Source organism: Panthera onca, chromosome C1, assembly GCF_046562875.1.
Source record: "Panthera onca isolate mPanOnc1 chromosome C1, mPanOnc1 haplotype 2, whole genome shotgun sequence".
In the NCBI taxonomy this organism is placed as follows: domain Eukaryota; kingdom Metazoa; phylum Chordata; class Mammalia; order Carnivora; family Felidae; genus Panthera; species Panthera onca.
The window spans coordinates 47,692,422-47,710,159 of NC_138346.1; the positions used below are offsets into that span (position 1 = coordinate 47,692,422).

Sequence of the window (17,738 nt, forward strand, 5' to 3'; positions counted from 1 at the left end):
ACCAGCCTTCAAGTTCTTTTCTTTCCCTGCCAGCCAGACAGGCAGACAGGAGAGGAGGCCCAGTGTTCATGGTCAGTAGTTCAGATTCTTTGATGAGAAAAGGGGCAGAAGTCATTTAAACTCGATCTAACCTCTTTCCAGCTTACAAAGTTAAACAGCTCAAACAAGTAAAATAAGGGAATGCTTGTGGAATATACAGCCCATATTGGCAGCTCAGGCCTCATTACGATTCGCCTGCTTGCTCCTCCTGTTCAGTTGTTTCCTAGGACGGCAGTGGACTTTTTTTCTTGCATCTTTCTCTTCTTTAGTTTCTACGTATCGAATTTCTCAATCTCAGCCATATCATGTTTGTCAGACATGGTTGCAGAGGAAGCAGAACCAGGCGGCCAGCAAGCGCCGTGGCCGCTGCCGAGTCTTAATCAGGGTGCCTGAGTGGCTCAGCAAGTAAAGCCTCCAACTCTGGATTTTGGCTCAGGTCATGATCTCACACTTAGTGATTTCAAGCCCTGTGTGGAGCTCTGTACTGAGCACAGAACCTGCTCCTAAGCAGGCAGGCTCTCTCTCTCTCTCTCTCTCTCTGCCCCTCCCCCGCTCGCTATGATAAGTTAGTAAGTAAATAAATAAATATTTTTTTTTTTACTTTTAAATGAACATAGTTTAAAGAATTAATGCTTAATAAGACAAAAGAGGTCCCTGGCTCCTCTATACCTGTTCTTCTTCCGCAGCAGCTTTGTTTTTTTGGGGGTTTTTTTGTTTTGTTTTTTTGTCCATTTATTTACTTATTTTTTTATCTTCAAACAACTTCTTAATTTTTAATTTCCTTCCCACTACAGAAGTTAAGGGTTTGCCTTTTGCTCACCCCTCTCTCACCACACACCACTCACCCTTCTTTCATTTTCCCAATTTCCATCATGCTTTCAGTTGGGTTACTACAAAATATATTAAAATATCGTCAATATGTAAACACTAATCAGAGTAAAGCCACGCAGTAAGCTATGATTAAATTTCAAATTTCTGTACAATATTTTTATTCCTAGAACTGATCATTGTTGAGGAAGTATTTGTTTGTCTCTAAGCCTGGGTTCCCTAGAAAACAGTACCTAGGGTAAAACTTGTATACCAGCATTTTACTGGGTGGTGAAACCCTTAGGAACACAGGAATAAAGGAAAGGAATGAGGGGCAGGAAAATAGTGCAAGCAAATATGAGGGAGTGAATAACTGAACCAGTCTCCATTTGGTATCAGGTGCAGCTGATGCTCCATCTTGCAGGACCATCTTCAGAGTCTATTTCAGGAGGCCTGGAATGGGGGCAGAGGGCAACTTACCCATCAGTTCCCATCTCCCAGGATTTGCAAGCTCTAGTTGTAATGGTTTGCCTGTGGTTTTACTGGGTTTAATAACTGAAAATCCCCCTTGCCAGAACCACCCTCCCACCCCCCGCACCCCATCCCCCCACAACAGGATAACTGATTACCTAAAGGCATCTCAAACATGACAGCCAACAGATCAGCCTGAAGAATGGAAGGTTGAGGTGCTGGCAGGTTGGATCCATGTGAGGAAACAAATCCCAATGGCCGCCAAAAGAGTTGTGACCAAGGTAACCTGAGATGGCATATGAAAGGTCTGTTACAGATTCTTTCTTAACTTTCTGTGCCTTAGGACTGATTCAGCTAGAAACTCTAAACATCATGCAAAAAAAAAAAAAACAAAAAAACCTTAAACTTTTCATATTCAGTCTGTCAACTTCACTTTCCTGAAGAAACAAACCTGATGGGGTTTTCTGAACTCCAGTTTGGACTGTTTTTCTTCTCCTTATTATTCTGGAGATTCCTTCCACCTGTATCCTCATTAGATTCCCTGTGTCCTGTAGCCTGTGTCTTTCTCTCTATGGGTTTACTTCTGTGTATTACTAGATCACATACTCTAGTAGCTTCCTGAGGACGGACAAGTTTGATGGGAGGTAAATATTTTAAAAACCTTGCATGTCTGAAAATGTTTTCATTCTTTCTGCATAATACTAACTTCAGCTAGGTGTGGAACTCTAGGATTGAAATCACTTTTCCTCAGAATTTTTAAGGCATTGCTGCATGTTTTATAGCTTCAGTGTTGTTGATGAGAAGTAAAAAGCAATTCTTGTTCCAGATCCTTTCATTTCTCTCTCCCTCTCTTAAAATTCTCTTGTGTCTTATTTTAAATTAAGTTCTTTTTTGTTCTCTTACTATTTCTTTATTGTAGCTTTTTGTTCTTTTTTATTATTTCAGTAGACTTAACTCTCTAAAAAGCTTATGCAAAATTTTTATGTTTTCTTCCCCCTGCAGAGTTTCTGTTTCTTCCTCAGAGTGTTTTGATTTTGGCTATTTGATATTTATTTTTATGTTAAAGGCCTCCCTTAGGTTTCCTATTTTGTGTTCATATTTACCAGTTCATCATTAAGAGTGGGTGATGGAAAGCCCTAGTTTAAAACTGAGTGTGCAGGTGGGGCTTGTTGACTATAAGTATCACTACAAATGATCTAGCCAGGCCATGTCCTTGTCATCAAGGAGCCCGCATTGTATTGTACTGCATTGTATGTATTGTATTGTATTGTATTGTATTGTATTGTATTGTATTGTATTTAGGTCTTTCATCTAGAGCTGATCAGATTCCCTAGAGAAGATTCTTTTTTCTTCTCTGAAAGTAAATGCCTGAGGACCAGTGATCTAGCTGTAGAGTAAGGTGCTGGGATTCAGCCTCTAATATGCATATGTTTACTTAATACCACAGTTTTCAGTTTGGTGCAAACATCCTTGATTATGCTCGGGGTTCCCCAGTGTTGAGCCTGCTGTGTCACCACCTCTGCTAATTCACCTAGATGGAGGCAGTTGTCTAAGTGTTCAGAAAGAGGAAGGGGACCTGGGGATATAACCCCCTCCTACATAGGTTTCAATCAATTTTTTCTTATTTTAGAGTATCATCCCACTGCACCTTGCAACTGCCAGAAGTAGCTGAGCCCATAAATCCTTCATCTCTTTTGCAGTTCTTTAAGGAAACTGGACTGATTCTTACCTTTTACAACACAAGTTCAGTATACAGCTTTTACCAGTTTGCTACAATGCCTACCTACCACTCGTTGGTCATTTCATTTTCCAATATTATGTTGCTGTTGTCTCCACTTTCATCTTTTGCATTTGTGGGTTCCTGCCTTTTAGAATATTTCCTTACTATAGCCATTGGAGTCTGGAAGTTTAATTAGATTTGTATCTTTAATTCACCAAGCAGCAAACTTATATCTCTGTACAGTTAATAGATTTGTTTTAGGGTTTTTTTGTTTTGTGTGTGTGTGTGTGTGTGTGTGTGTGTGTGTGTGTGTTTTGTTTTTGTTTGTTTTATTTTGTTTTGTTTTTGTTTTGTTTTTATTTTTTGCCACTTAGGTAACTAAGAAGAAAAGCCAAAATATAATACACATATGTTATAAGTGTTTTAATGCAACAGAACAAAAAATGATATCTAAAGTCCAACTGTCCACCTCCACACCCAAATTATCTGGGATACATTATAAGTTCATGACAGATTCCTCCAGAAACACAATGTGATTGCTAGTTCATAATTTCTCAGTCCTTTAGCAACTAGCTCATACTAATAAAAAAAATGCACAAAGAACTGCTGCATTAAAAAAGCTTTGTAATTTATTGACTTAAAGTAAGAAACATACTATCAATTGAATAAAGTATTCAAACTTTATGAATTGCAATTCTATGATCAAAGTACAAAAGGCCACAATAATAATGAGGTTATTTTAAAATAATTAAACATTAAGTATTAATTATATGATGCTATATTAATTTGATGTACTCTTACTATGTCAATTTGCCAGTTAAACCATTCTCAAAATTCTTTTTTTTTTTTTAATGTTTATTTACTTTTGAGAGGGGAGTGGGCAGAAAGAGAGAGAGACAGAATCTGAAGCAGGCTCCAGGCTTTGACCTGTCAGCACAGACCCTGACATGTGGCTTGAGCCCGTGGACCGCGAGTTCATGACCTGAGCCAAAGTCTGACGCTTAACCGACTGAGCCACCAAGGTGCCCCTCAAAATTCTTAATTATAAATAATTCAATATGAAAGAAATTCATGGCAATGAAGGTTTATTGGGGGGAGTCTGGATATTGCATCAAGACAAGTCCAAACTGATATATCTAACTGTTTAGTATGCATCTCCACTGAAAGCCCCACAGGCACCACAATCTTAACACATTTAAACCTAGACTCAACATATTCTTGACCAACCCTGCTCTTTCTTCTGTGTTACCTATCCCAGTGAGTTGAGACTCATCTTGGCCTCTTTCCTCTATCATCCAAATCCTATTGATTTCTAAGACATTCTGATTCTATACCTGAGACCCATTATTTCTTGTATATCTCCTCAGCTATTAAGTTAATGCAGAACCTCATTTTAGTTACTCATCTGTGGTCACAAAAAACAAACAAAAAACAAAAACAAAAACAAAAAAACAGAATCACTGAGGCTAATTCGAGCAAGAGGATTTATTGTAGTAAGTGTTAAAAGATAAACTGAGGCACATCAAAATTTTCAAGAGTTTACTTGAGCATACATTGATTTGAATCAGGCAGCACCAAACCATAGATAGTTAGGAGTACTCGGAGTATGGGAGCTAGGAGGAAGGCTTTTATAGAAAGGACAGGGAAGCAAAGCAAGGAAATTATTTGATTGGCTATAACTTAAGTAGTTATTTATTTGGGAAAGCCTACTTAGCTATGATTGGTTGTTCATATGTTTCATCTTCTCAGACTTGAGTGCATTGACTCTGCTTTAGGTTTTGGTTTGTCTAATGGCCTCCTTGCTTAATTACTTGACATGAGTAAGTGAGGAAATGACAATAATCTGGATGGAGGGACTATAACAGAGACGGTCTGTTAGGGCTAGAGAGTAGTTTAGGTTGATGGTAGCTCCAAAGACTTTGGCAGCAGCAACCCACAGAGCTTTACTCTAGTACTCTGTATGACCATGCAGCACCTTAAAGATCTGCTTATTACTATCTTCTCCAGAAATTTCCCTTTGAGTATTAGCTCAGTTTCCAAAGAAGGGAACTTAGATCATCTTCATGAGCCAGGCCCCTAAGTTAGACTTGCCTGTGAACCTTTGTTGAATGTAGTGTCCACTCTTGGTCCAAATAGCTATAATGAGATAGTATTCACATGATTATTTGCCCTAGGACATGATCTCACTTTGAGATTTTCCAGAGGTTAGGTCGAAGTACGATTTTTTTTCCTGACTCTGAAAACACACACACACACACACACACACACACACACACACACACACACATTTCCATTTCCATTCATTTTGCTTAGGGAATGTAATATTTTTCTATTTATAATATTCTTATGGGCTTTACCCTGAGAATGTCAGGTGTTGTCATTTGTTACAAAGGCAATTTCCAATAATATATTCATATAGATCAGCTGAATTCAGTTCCTGTTCTACAGTTAAGAATAGTGCCAAAATGATATCAGAAAAATTACCATCTGGAGGATATGAAGAGAAGAGATAGACTGAATGTATTTTCCAAGTCAACAATTAAATAATTGAGATAAAAGAAGACACTTTTTAAATATTGATTTAATTTTTGATTTACATAGGCCAAAATGTCAAATATTTAGTCTTGTGATATTACACCCCACGAGGTCCACGAGAAATATTCTCCAATGAATAAGATACTTATATTTACATATCAAATATTCAAAGTCAACTATATGTTTAGAGAACTTTCAAAATGTTTTCATGTTGATTTTCTTTCAGTATGACAACTAAAGTAATATTTCCATATCTCATATTTATAGGAAATAGTCATGAATGGTACTTAAAATTGTATAATAAATCTTAAATTAGACATGGTTTCTATAGCAAGTGAATAGTGAGAGGCAACTATTTCAGATAAGCTTGGGTGGTTTAGTTGGTTGAGTGTAAGACTCTTGATTTTGTTCAAGTCATGATCTCACAGTCATGAGATTGAGCCCCAGTTCAGGCTCTGGGATGGGCATGGAGCCTGTTTAAAATTCTCTCTCTCCCTCTCGCTATGCCCCTCCCCCACTTGCACACACAATCTCTCTCAAACAAAACAAAACAAAACAAAACACCCCACAACGTTAATCTATATAACTATAGACCCTAAGAAAGCTAAAATATTTCTTATATGACATTTAGGATAATCTTTCATTTCTGCAAGAAAACCCTCTGCAGTATTCCTAGAATATGCCAATTCAGTATGCCTTTAAAAGTTTTCTGTGATGGGAATCTTCAAGCAACATAAGAGATCCACTTCATTTTTGGACAGGTGAAATTGTCCAAATATTCCTTCTTATAAGGAGCCAGTCTGACTCTCTAATATATCAAGCCCTCTAGAATGACATAGATCAAAGTGGTACCTTTTCATATGCATGCCTTTTAAAAGTATTCCTTCTTAAGTGTTCTAAGAACCTCTCACAAGATATAATGCCTAGAGACTTCCAGATGCAGTTAGTAACTAAAACAAAGGCATCTGACACTCTTTGACTCCTTTATGGCATAAAGATTAAATAAATGCAAAACAGTAGGAGAAAATCTGGAACACTAATCTGCGCTATTTGCAGAAAATTATACCAGAGGAACCAGGGAGATACACCATGTAGACTACATTGCTAATCAAGGAGCTAGTCTATAAAAATCAATGGCTCTAACCTCGACTATGTGAGCTGCAGCAACAGTAAGGAGAGTAAAATGATTTCAAGAACAGCTGTGTCAGGAGACCAGAAGTAAAGAAAGCACACAAAATAAGTTATTAGTGACATTAGTATAGGAGCTTCTTTTTTTAACATCAATGTTCTTTGATGCCATTGGGAACAAACTTAGAAAGGAGCTTGGACCAAATTTTAGAGTAAAGCCCCTAAAAATTATTTCACAAAACCTGAGAAAAAAAAACCTTACAAAGACAAGTACCCCTGGTGTATTGACCACAGTCTTAGCTTCTTCCTATTCCCGTATCACTGAACTATGAACCAACCCACTAGTCTAAAATGTTAACATGAGGATTCTAACAATTCCAAATAGATGTTGAAACAAAACAAGAAGACTCCATTTGTCCCCTGCTAGAGGAAAATACTAAGACTAGAAGAAATTACCACCATCAAAGATGAATGTAGTTGACTCTGGGTCTGGAGTTCTCTCTTGTCCAGCAAGAGAGCGGACGGAGGATTGAAACGCGAGAGAAGCTAACGTCCAGGAGGAGACAAGAGCCCCGAGTAAGGGTCCTTGCTCCATTTTTATTCGGATCAGAAGGCTTACAAGCATGATGGACTTGCACAAAGAGACAATGAAATCTTGAACATTAACTCATGGGCGTGGGGGAACAGGGCAGGGGCGGGGGGGGGGGGGTGGTTTTGAAGATACAAGGTGTTAGAGGTTTGAGTCAATACAAAACAAAGTCCTTGTGCCTGGCAGATGGTTGTTTAAGGCAGGCTTGAGGAGCCAAGTCTGTTTACTTAAACTTGTCTAGGGGACAAGAGAGAGCAGGCTACTTCAGGGTCAACAAGGTACCTTTCTTTTGCTAATTAGTTCCACTCCAGGCAACTTGCTGCTGCTGTCTATAGCCCTGTAGTCTATAACCCTGTATACCTGTTTACCAATTTTGGTCTTTCCTTCCAATGAAAGCGGCTTTCTGCTATTGTACTAAACTGGGGGGGGGGGGGGGGGGGTGCAGGGGGGGTGATGTGCTTCCACCCTGAATACCTAATCTTGTTTACCTAATCTTGGATGTTTTCATCCTGAGATTTCCTATTCCTATACCTTTGTCCTATAGTGGGGGCCTTTGCCTTGTTTACCTAATCTGTTTTACCTAATCTTGTATGCGTTCATCCTGTGGCTTTCTATTTCTTTATGCCTTGTTAACCCATTGATGCAAGCTCAGGGAATTCCTAAACTTATTTTTTCCCCACAGATGAATAAAAAGAAGAAGGCAACTTAGAAAAGATTCTATCAGAATAATAAAAAAGTCACACCTTTCAAGAGGTAGACAAAGGGTGTGCTTTAAAAAAAAAGTGTAAATCTTCAGCAGCATCTGTTTTAATGCTTGGTAAAATTCACTAAAACATGGTCTCATGGTTTTATTTTTTTAAAAAGTAATTTTTTAAAAAAGGTGGTAAGATGTCTGCAATCAAAGGAGAACTGGCTGAGACAAAAGAACTGTATGAAAAATTGGCAGAAATAGCAATGAACTAGAATTTTCTAAAGCGTTGCGAAATAAACATTCAATGACATGATTTTTAAATGCCTTAGGATGAAGAGCGAAAATATGAAAAGCTCTCACAGACCAAAATGGCAACATAGGTTGTTCCTGACTTCACTCCCCCCTCACAAGAAATAAAGCTCACAACTCTTCAAGAACAAGACACCACTAAGAGAATCCTAGAACATGGGGAATGAAGCTGAAGCACCCCCTGCACCCCGGAGACCAAGACGATTGCATTAGAAGGGCAAGTGAAGCAGCTACACGTTGATCACAATGCTCCTTCCTCAGGCCAACATCACACCACATGGAGAGGTCTCCCCTAAGCTTCCATTCCCCCAGTGGTAAAAGAGAACCCGTCAACCCCCAGCATTGTGGGTTGCATTGTGGAAGCTTCTACTCTTATCTCACACCATGAACATTACAGGGGATCTGCTCAACCAATGGGCATATGACTGTGACCGAGAAAGGGAGAGGAGCTTGCAATGGCCAGCACATGGATCTTGGCTGACTGAGTTCACATCTGCAGTGCCCAAGTACTGATCTCAACCAGAGGTTTTGCTCATCTGCAGAACAAGCTAGGGGCACACTCCGACCAGAGAACTCAGTGGTGTGCAGATCTGACTGATTCAGAAGAGTTTTGCTACCCTTAGAGCAGAGTTTGCTCACACCCAGGCAAGAAGCAGAATCATAGTCCCACCCTCAGTGGAGAGTGTCTTCCAGCCCCATCTGACCAGAAAGGTGGTGACACCTCCTGGGAGCAGTACAGCTCAGCAATGCTTGTGCCAAGAGGCAGGCAGGCAAGCAGAGCTGATCACCCCCAAAGTAAAGCCAGTACTGGGCATGGAGCATTTCCATGCTACACATAGGCAGGGGATTAACTCATAGCCAAGGCTGAAAGTAGTCCTTGGCCCCTCCACCTGGAGAGCTTGTTTGAGAAATTGAGTAGCCTGGAGCAGCCCTCCCTCCCCCAACCCAAACAAGGGAACTGAGACATAGCCCCACCGGCTCTGTAGCGTGCCTTCTATCCTTATCTGATCAGAAAGGCCTGAGACAACTCCTGAAGCTGAGGGGCTGGCAGGCAGAGCCAGTAGTTTGTAGAACAAAGCCAGTGGCCCTGTTCAGTCAGGGGATTTGTGGTGTAGGTCGGCTTGAGTTAAGACAACAAACAAAGAGCCTTACCAGCTTTACAGCTCTTTCTCCCACTATACCTGATCAGGGAGTCAAATTTCTAGCCCCACTCATTAGTGAACACAGTCTTCAGCCTGTTGACCAGAGAACCTACCTGGAGCACACAGTAAGCTGCATAGCCCATCTTGTAAGGGAGAACCTCTGTATACAGTGGCACTCAAACAGAGTGTACAGCCCATGGTTTCCCCTGTCTACAGAACAAAGCTAGTGGCCTCAACTGACCAGAGAATTCAGTGCACACTCTGGCCTAATTCAGATCCACAAACAATGATCTATACAGGCCTTGGGCCCTGTCCTGCTGCCCTGTCAGGGCAGGGAAGATAATTCACAGCCCTATCTACTACTGAATATAGTACCTAGTGTGATCATCTATTAAGCCTGACCAGAGAATCTAGGCAACCACAAAGCCAATCCTTCAGCCTCACTTGGGAAAGGAATCAAGCAGCAGTCCTTTCCAACTGTTTTGAGCCAATGACACACCCATCCATCCATGTTCTCAGAGCTCAAACAGTTGCCTCACCCCAAAACAGACCATCATAGCAGGCCCCACCTGCCCAAGGACATTATCAATAAACACACCAGAAACCCAAACTGGGCTGACTAGTAAAGAACTGTCTCTGTCAAAACCTGTAAAGTTTGAAAGAAAAGTCTGATTACTCAAATGTACAGATACTAACATAAGGAATCAAGGATCACAAAAAAATCAGGTAAGTGTGGCACCACCAAAGGAAACTAATAAAGCTCCAATAACTAACCCTAAAGAAACAGAGATCTATTAACTGTTAGACAAAAAATTCAGAATAATCCTCTTAAGGAAGTTTAGTGAACTACCAAAAAACATAGACAACTAAATGAATTTAGAAAAACAATGCATGAACAAAAGAGAAGCACAAGGAAACAGAAACCATCTAAAAAAATAAAACAAATCCTATAGTTGAAAAATACAAGAACTGAACTAAAGAATTCAATAGAGAGGTTTAAAAGTAGATTCAATCATAAAGAAGAAACACTCAACTATTTGGAGGATAGGACATTGGAAATTACCTAGACAGAGAAGCAAAAAAAAAAAAAAAAAGAATGAAAAGAATAAAAAAAAAAATCCTGTGGAAATTATGGGACACAATGAAAAGAAACAATATTTGCATTATTGGAATTCCAGAAGGAGAAGCAGAAGAGAAAGGGACAGAAACTATATATAAAGCAATAATGGCTAAAAACTTCTTGAACCTGCAGAGAGAAATGAACACCTCAAATAGGTTGAATCCAAATACAGCTAACCTAAGACACATTATAGTTAAATTGCCAAAAGCCCAAGAAAGAATTTTAAGAGTAACAAAAGAAAAGAAAGAAGCTATATACAAGAAAAGCCCTTATAAGACTACTAGTGGATTTCTCAACAGAGACTTTTCAGGCCAGGAGAAAATGGGATGATGTATTCAAAACACTGACAGAAAATAACTGTCAACCAAGAATTCTAAACCTGGTAAAGCTGTCTTTCAGAAACTGAGGGATAGACTTGCTTGAACAAACAAAAACTGAGGGAGTACTTAAAAAAAATGCCATAGAGGTTCTCCCTTACAAGAAATGTTAAAGATGGTTCTTTGAGTGGAAGTAAAAGAATGCTAATTAACATCATAAAAACTTATGGTGCTTGGGTGGCTCAGTGAGTTAAGAGTCAGACTCTTGATTTCAGCTCACCGTTTGTGGGATCGACTCCCCCACTGTCAGTGCGGAGCCTGCTCGGAATTCTCTGTCTCCCTCCCCCGTTCATGCTTTCTCTCTCAAAATAAGTAAAATTACTTGGGGCGCTTGGGTGGCTCAGTCGGTTGAGCGTCCGACTTCAGCTCAGGTCATGATCTCGCGGTCCGTGAGTTCAAGCCCCGCGTCAGGCTCTGGGCTGATGGCTCGGAGCCTGGAGCCTGCTTCCGATTCTGTGTCTCCCTCTCTCTCTGTCCCTCCCCCATTCATGCTCTGTCTCTCTCTGTCTCAAAAACAAATAAATGTTAAAAAATATTTAAAAAAAAAAAAAAAAAAAAAAGTAAAATTACAAAAAAAAAAAAACCTCAAAAAGGTAGCATAAATCTCACTGATAATAGTAAATATAGTCATAGATTCTACAATATGGTAATAGTGATGCATAATTCATTTACAACTCTAGTTTAAAAAGAAAACAAACCATAACTACAATAATCTGTTATTAGTTACACAATAAGAATAAGTAAATTATAACAGCAATTACCTAAAATGTGAGGGGGGAGGAGAAGTAACATTATAAAGTTTAAAAATTCTATTAAAGTTAAGTTGTTATCAGTTTAAAATAGGGTGTTATAAACTTAAGACATGTTCTGTAAGCCTTACCAACCACAAGAAACAAACCCTGTAGTAATTACACAAAGAACACAATAAAGAAGTCAAAGCATACTAATACTAAAAGACATCAAAACACACCAAAAAAGACAGGATAAGAAACACAGAAAAACAGATATACAAAACAACCATAAAGCAATTAACAAAATGATAATAGTAAGTTCTTACCTATCAAAAATCACTTTAAAGATAAACAAATTCTCCAATTAGAAGATATAGAATGACTGAATGAATAAAAAACCAGATCTAACAATATGCTGCCTATAAGACACTCACTTTAGCCTTAAAGACACATAGACTGAGAATGAAGGATGGAAAAAGACACTTCAGGCAAATGGTAAAAAAAAAAAAAAAAAAAAAAAAAAAGTGCAGTTGTACTATATTTATATCAGATAAAATAGACCTCAATTGAAAAATGGTTAAAAAAAAAGTCATTATATAATGATAAATGGGTGAATACATCAAAAAGATATAACAATTATAAATATTTATGCACCTAACATCAGAGAACCCAAATGTATAAATCAAAAATTAACAGAGCTAAAAGGAGAAATAAAAAGTAATACAATAACAGTTGAGGACTTTAATTTTTTTTTAATGTTTATTTTTGAGAAAGAGAGAGAGAGTGAGTGGGGAGGTGCAGAGAGAGAAACACAGAATCTGAAGCAGGCTCCAGGCTCTGAGCTGTCAGCACACAGCTCAATGCGAGGCTGGAACTCACAAGCTGTGAGATCATGACCTGAGTTGAAGTCGGGCGCTTAACCGACTGAGCCACCCAGGCACCCCAACAGTTGGGGACTTTAATACCCCACTCTCAACAATGAATCTCTCATCCAAAGAATCAGTAAGGAAATGGTGGATTTGAATAACACCGGAGACCAAATGGACCTAAAAGACATATACAGAACATTCACTCCAACAGCCACAGAATACACATTCTTTTCAAGTGCACATGAAACATTCTAGATTGACTCTATGTTAAGCCACAAAACAAGTCTCAGCAAATTCAAGAAGACTGAAATCATACCAAGTATCTTTTCTGAATACAATGGCCTAAAACTAGAAATCAGTAAGTGGATAACTGGAAAATTCATGAACACATGGAAATTTATACAATACTCTCCTGAACAACCAATGGATAAAAAAAGAAAGGAAAAATAAAAAGTTTCTTGAGACAAATGAAAAGGAAAACACAACATACTGGAACTTGTGGGATATAGCAAAAGCAGTTCTAAAAGGAGTTCAAGGCAGTAAATGACTATATTAAGAAGCAAGAAAGATCCTAAATAAACAACCTAGCTCTTTGCCTTAATGAACTAGAAAAAGGAGAACAATCTGAGTCCAAAGTTAGCAGGAGAAAGGAAACAATAAAAGTTAGAGAAAAAATAAGTTAAATAGGGAACAGAAGATTAGAAAAGACTACCTGACCCAAGAGTTGATTTTTTTGAAAAGGTAAACAAAATGGACACTTAGCTAGACTAAACAAGGCTGACTAAACATTGTAAATGAAAAAGGAGACATTAAAATTGATACCACAGAAATTCAAAGGATCCTAAGAGGCTACCACAAATAACTATACACCAACAAATTATACAACCTAGAAGAAATGGAAAAATTACCAAGACTGAATCAGTAATAAATAGAAAATCTGAATAGAACTGATAACCATCACTTTAGAAAATCCTCAGTCAGTATGAAGAATCCGCAAAAAATTAAAAGTAGAACTGCCATATGACTCACCAATTCACTTCTGGGAATATATCCAAAGATAACAAAAACACTAAATTGAAAAATGCACTTTCACATTCATAGCAGCATTATTTATAATAGCGAAGGCATGGAAACAACCTAAGCATTCACTGATGGATGAACGAAAAAGATAAGGGATATATGTACAATGGACTATTACTCAGCCATAAACAAACAAATAAAAAACACAAGGAATTCCTACCATTTGTGACAACATGGATGGACCTTGAAGGCATTATGCTAAGTGAAATAAGTCAAACAGAAAAAGAAAAATACTATATGATCTCACTTATATGTGAAATCTAAAACAAAAGAAAACAAACAAAATTAACTCAAAAAAAGACACCAGACTTGTGGGTACCAGAAATGGGGGGAGGGGAATTAGGTGATAGGAGGAAGGTGGTCAAAAGGTACAAACTTCCAGTTACAGATCAGTACTAGGGATGTAATGTACAACATGATGATGATAGCAAACATTGCCATATGACATATAGGAAAATTGTTAAGAGAATAAATCCCAAGAGTTCTCATCACAAAGGGAATTTTTTTTTTCCTTTTTTCTTCCTTTCTTTGCCTTTTATTGTATCTATATGAGAAGATGGACGTTAGCTGAACCTATAGTGGCTATTATTTCACAATGTATATAAATCAAATCATCATCCCATATGCCTGAAACTTATACAGTCATGTATGTCAGGTTTTCTCAATAAAATTGGAAAAGAAAAGCTCTCCCAGAAAGGAGAAGAAAAGGTTGAGAAAAAAAATAATGAAACAGTAAATAATAGATAAGAATAACCAAAAAGAAGCAAATAAAATCTGATACAAAATACAGATAATTTGTATTCTTTTTAATGGAACATAAGCAATTATAACATAGACTAAGACACTATGTTGACCAAGTGTTAAAAAAAATTATGAAAAACAACTTATGAAATGATCCTGGTTGAAGTCTTAAGTACAAAGAATTTTTTTTAATGTTACCAATACATAAAGGATAAAAAAATTAGACTAGTCTCAGAGATATACCCTCTATATCATGGATCACCTACAAAATGTATAGCAATATTTTTAGGGTTAGAGGAGAAAGATTTTTATCCAAGTATTTTATAGCCAGCCAAATTGTCATTCACCTGTGAAAGCAATTTTAAGACAATTTACATTATTCAAGACTGCAGAAAATATATATTGCACATTCTCTTCCTGCAAAAAGTATTCAAGAAACTATTCAAACCAATCAAGAAATGAATCAACTAAATAAAGAAAATAGAAAAGCTATGTTATAAAAGGGCAGGTGTTGATTAATAGAAACCATTTAAACATAAAATTAAACAACAACAAAATAATAATAAATAAACATAAAATTAAAATGACCCTGGTTTTACTAATATATATCCTCTAGTTCTTCACTCATTAATCATATGTAGGAGATAAACTTTCCCTATTTAGCTAGATATAAATGCAAATAAAAAATTTGATGCTAATCAAGTTTTTGCCTTTTTATACCTATTTTTTAATTCTCTTTTTTTAAATGTTTATTTATTTTGAGAGAGAGTAAGCATGAGCAGGAGAGGGAAAGAGAAAGAGGGAGAGAGAGAATCCCAAGAAGGATCCATGCCATCAGCACAGAGCCCAACGCGGGTCTCAATTCCACAACCCGAAGATCATGACCTGAGCCAAAATCAAAAGTCAGACGCTCAACTGACTGAGCCACCCAGACACTCCTGTTTTTTTAATTCTGTAAACAGGTTTTTTCAATCTCTTTAACGTTCTGAAATGTGCTAATCACATATCTAGGTATGGTAGTAATTATTATTCATTTATCCTAATGCTTGATATCCTAAGCTCTTTCCACTTGAAGGTAAGTTCCCTTTGTGGCGGGATTTTTTTTTTTAATTTCACAATCATTTTTAAAACCAAAAAGCTATTTCTGATTCTCTAGTTGTTCCCCAAATTATTTTAACCTCTCCCTCTGGCCCATTTTGTTACTGGTCTAATTTCTTAAAACCACCTTTCCATATTTCTCATATTTTTTTTTCTTTTGGCTTCAGATTGTAGTACATTACTAACTTCCACCAAGACCTGAAAGGCAGAAGTGAATGAGAGCATGAAGCCCAAGTAGCAATTACAGTTATAAAGTCCTTTGGTTTTCTGCAATAGTGGAGGTACTGATGTCCAGTCCCTAGCTTCTTGAGTGACTCAGAGGTACTTCTGCTGCAAAAAAAAATCTCATGGTATGAGTAAATAATTTTCCTCAGTGCCTCACTTTAGTATATGATCAAATCTTGATCTCTGTGGCCTTACTAGACATTTTGCAAGCTAGCTTAGATCCTATAATAAGTTATTTTGTACCTGGAACCAGCCAGAGTGACTCTCTTGTCCAACCCAATGCTGGCAGGTAAGGAGTAAACTGTTCCACGTTTATGCCTTCACTTATTCCCCCCCGAGACAGTCAGCGCCCTCCATTCATATTTTTTCCTCTAGCGGTTGCTGAAATTTGCCAATGGCTCCATGTATTTATTTTCTATTGGTTTTTAAAAAATTACCACAAACAGTGGCTTAAAACAACACCATTATTAGGTCACAGTTCAGTAGGTCAGTAGTTGAAGCAGGCCCAGCTGCATTCTCTGGTCAGAGTATTAGGAGACTGAAATCAAGATGTCAGCCAGTCTGTACTCTTATCTGAAAGCTCTAAGGAAGAATCTGATTTCAACTTTATTTAGGCTGTGGCAAAGTCCAGCTCCTTAGTGTTATAGGTCTGAGTCCCCCATTTCCTTTTTGGCTCTTCTTCCAGAGGCCCCCAGCATTCCTTTAAGGTGGATCCCTCCATCTTCAAGAAAATTATGCTTCATCTCAGACTTCTCCTTCTGCCACTAGCCAGAGAAAACTCTGTGCTTAATTTATTTTATTTAAAACAAATTTTTTTTGAGGTTTATTTATTTTTGAGAGAGGGAGAGAGAACGTGAGTGGGGGAAGGGCAGAGAGAGGGAGACACAGAATCTGAAGCAGGCTCCAGGCTCTGAGCTGTCAGCACAGAGCCAGATGTGGGGCTTGAACTCACAGACTGTGAGATCATGACCTGAGCCAAAGTTGGACACTTAACCGACTGAGCCATCCAGGTGCCCCTTGTGCTTAATTTTAAACGAGTTGTATGATTAGATCAGGATGACCCAAATCATCTTCCTTTCAATTAACTCAAAGTCAACTGACAGCAACCTTAATTACATCAGCAAAATCTCTTCGCCATGTAACAGGACATATTCACAGGACAGGGAAATATAGAAGGACAAAGGTCACTGGGGTCATTCTTAGAAGTCTACTACCTCAGTCCTCCCTAGTTTTTTCAGTAGCAGAGGTTGAAACCTTTTTATTTTTTATTTTTTATTATTATTTTCAAAGGCTCTTTGGATGGAAGTCTGGCATCTTAAACTAAAAGTCCCAATCACGCTCACAGTAAGTTGCAAATTTATTTATATTACACTTGGATGTACAAAAAACTGAAGTATGCTTTCTCTCTAAATGATCCAATCACCTTTGCTAGCTACCACTCCACTTGAGGACAAGAAAAAAAAAAAACTTTTTAGTCTGATTTAATAGCCTTTTTTAGATTAATGAGTATCTATTGCCAAAGAAAAATTGAACTGGACAGGGTTAAACAGTCAAGGAAGACTTGTTCACAATGATTGCTTGGGCACCCGGGTGGCTTGGTCAGTTAAGCATTCAACTCTTAATTTTGGCTCAGGTCATGATCCCAGGATTGTGGGATCGAGCCCCACATGGGGCTCTGAGCTGAGCATGGAACCTGCTCAAGATTCTCTCTATAAGATTCTCTCTCTCTCTCTCTCTCCTCCTCTCCCCTGCTCACACTCATTCTCTGTCTCTCAAAAAAAAAAAAAAAAAAAAAAAGCTTGCAGTAGAGGAGAGAGAGACTGAGAACTCAACTACATTGAAACAAAAGGAGCATTTTGAAGCCTGCAGCAAGCTAGTGGAAAAGTACTAGAGGAGGTTGTTAGGAAGGGGGTTGGTCAATGTAATTAGGCCATCTATGACTGCTAACTGGTGATTACCAAAGGTTTCATACTGCCACAAAGACCAGGAGATGGGGGCACTATCTTTTTTTTTTTTTTTAGTTTAGTTTATTTACTTTGAGAGAGACAGAGACAGTGCAAGTGGGG

At 38.0% G+C, this 17,738-nt stretch overlaps 1 protein-coding gene, 1 long non-coding RNA gene and 1 pseudogene across 2 annotated transcripts in view; 1 reads left to right on the plus strand and 2 right to left on the minus strand.

The window, feature by feature from the left end:
- Positions 1-223: 223 nt before the first annotated feature.
- On the minus strand, positions 224-359 carry LOC132671473 (thymosin beta-4-like; annotated as a pseudogene).
- An 814-nt stretch (positions 360-1,173) lies between these two features.
- LOC132671477 (uncharacterized) lies at positions 1,174-16,075 on the minus strand. Its single transcript, XR_009607116.3, has 3 exons — positions 15,916-16,075; positions 1,476-1,603; positions 1,174-1,299 (listed from the first exon to the last, which is right to left on the minus strand). It is a non-coding gene; the product is annotated as an uncharacterized LOC132671477 (long non-coding RNA).
- A 157-nt stretch (positions 16,076-16,232) lies between these two features.
- Positions 16,233-17,738, plus strand: part of ZSWIM2 (zinc finger SWIM-type containing 2) — a 36,655-nt gene continuing 35,149 nt past the window's right edge. The window contains exons 1-2 of the mRNA XM_060622297.3: positions 16,233-16,319; positions 16,963-17,016. Of these exons, the coding sequence (XP_060478280.2) occupies positions 16,972-17,016 (45 nt within the window). The 5' untranslated portion in view covers positions 16,233-16,319; positions 16,963-16,971. The remainder of the gene's footprint in view (positions 16,320-16,962; positions 17,017-17,738) is intronic.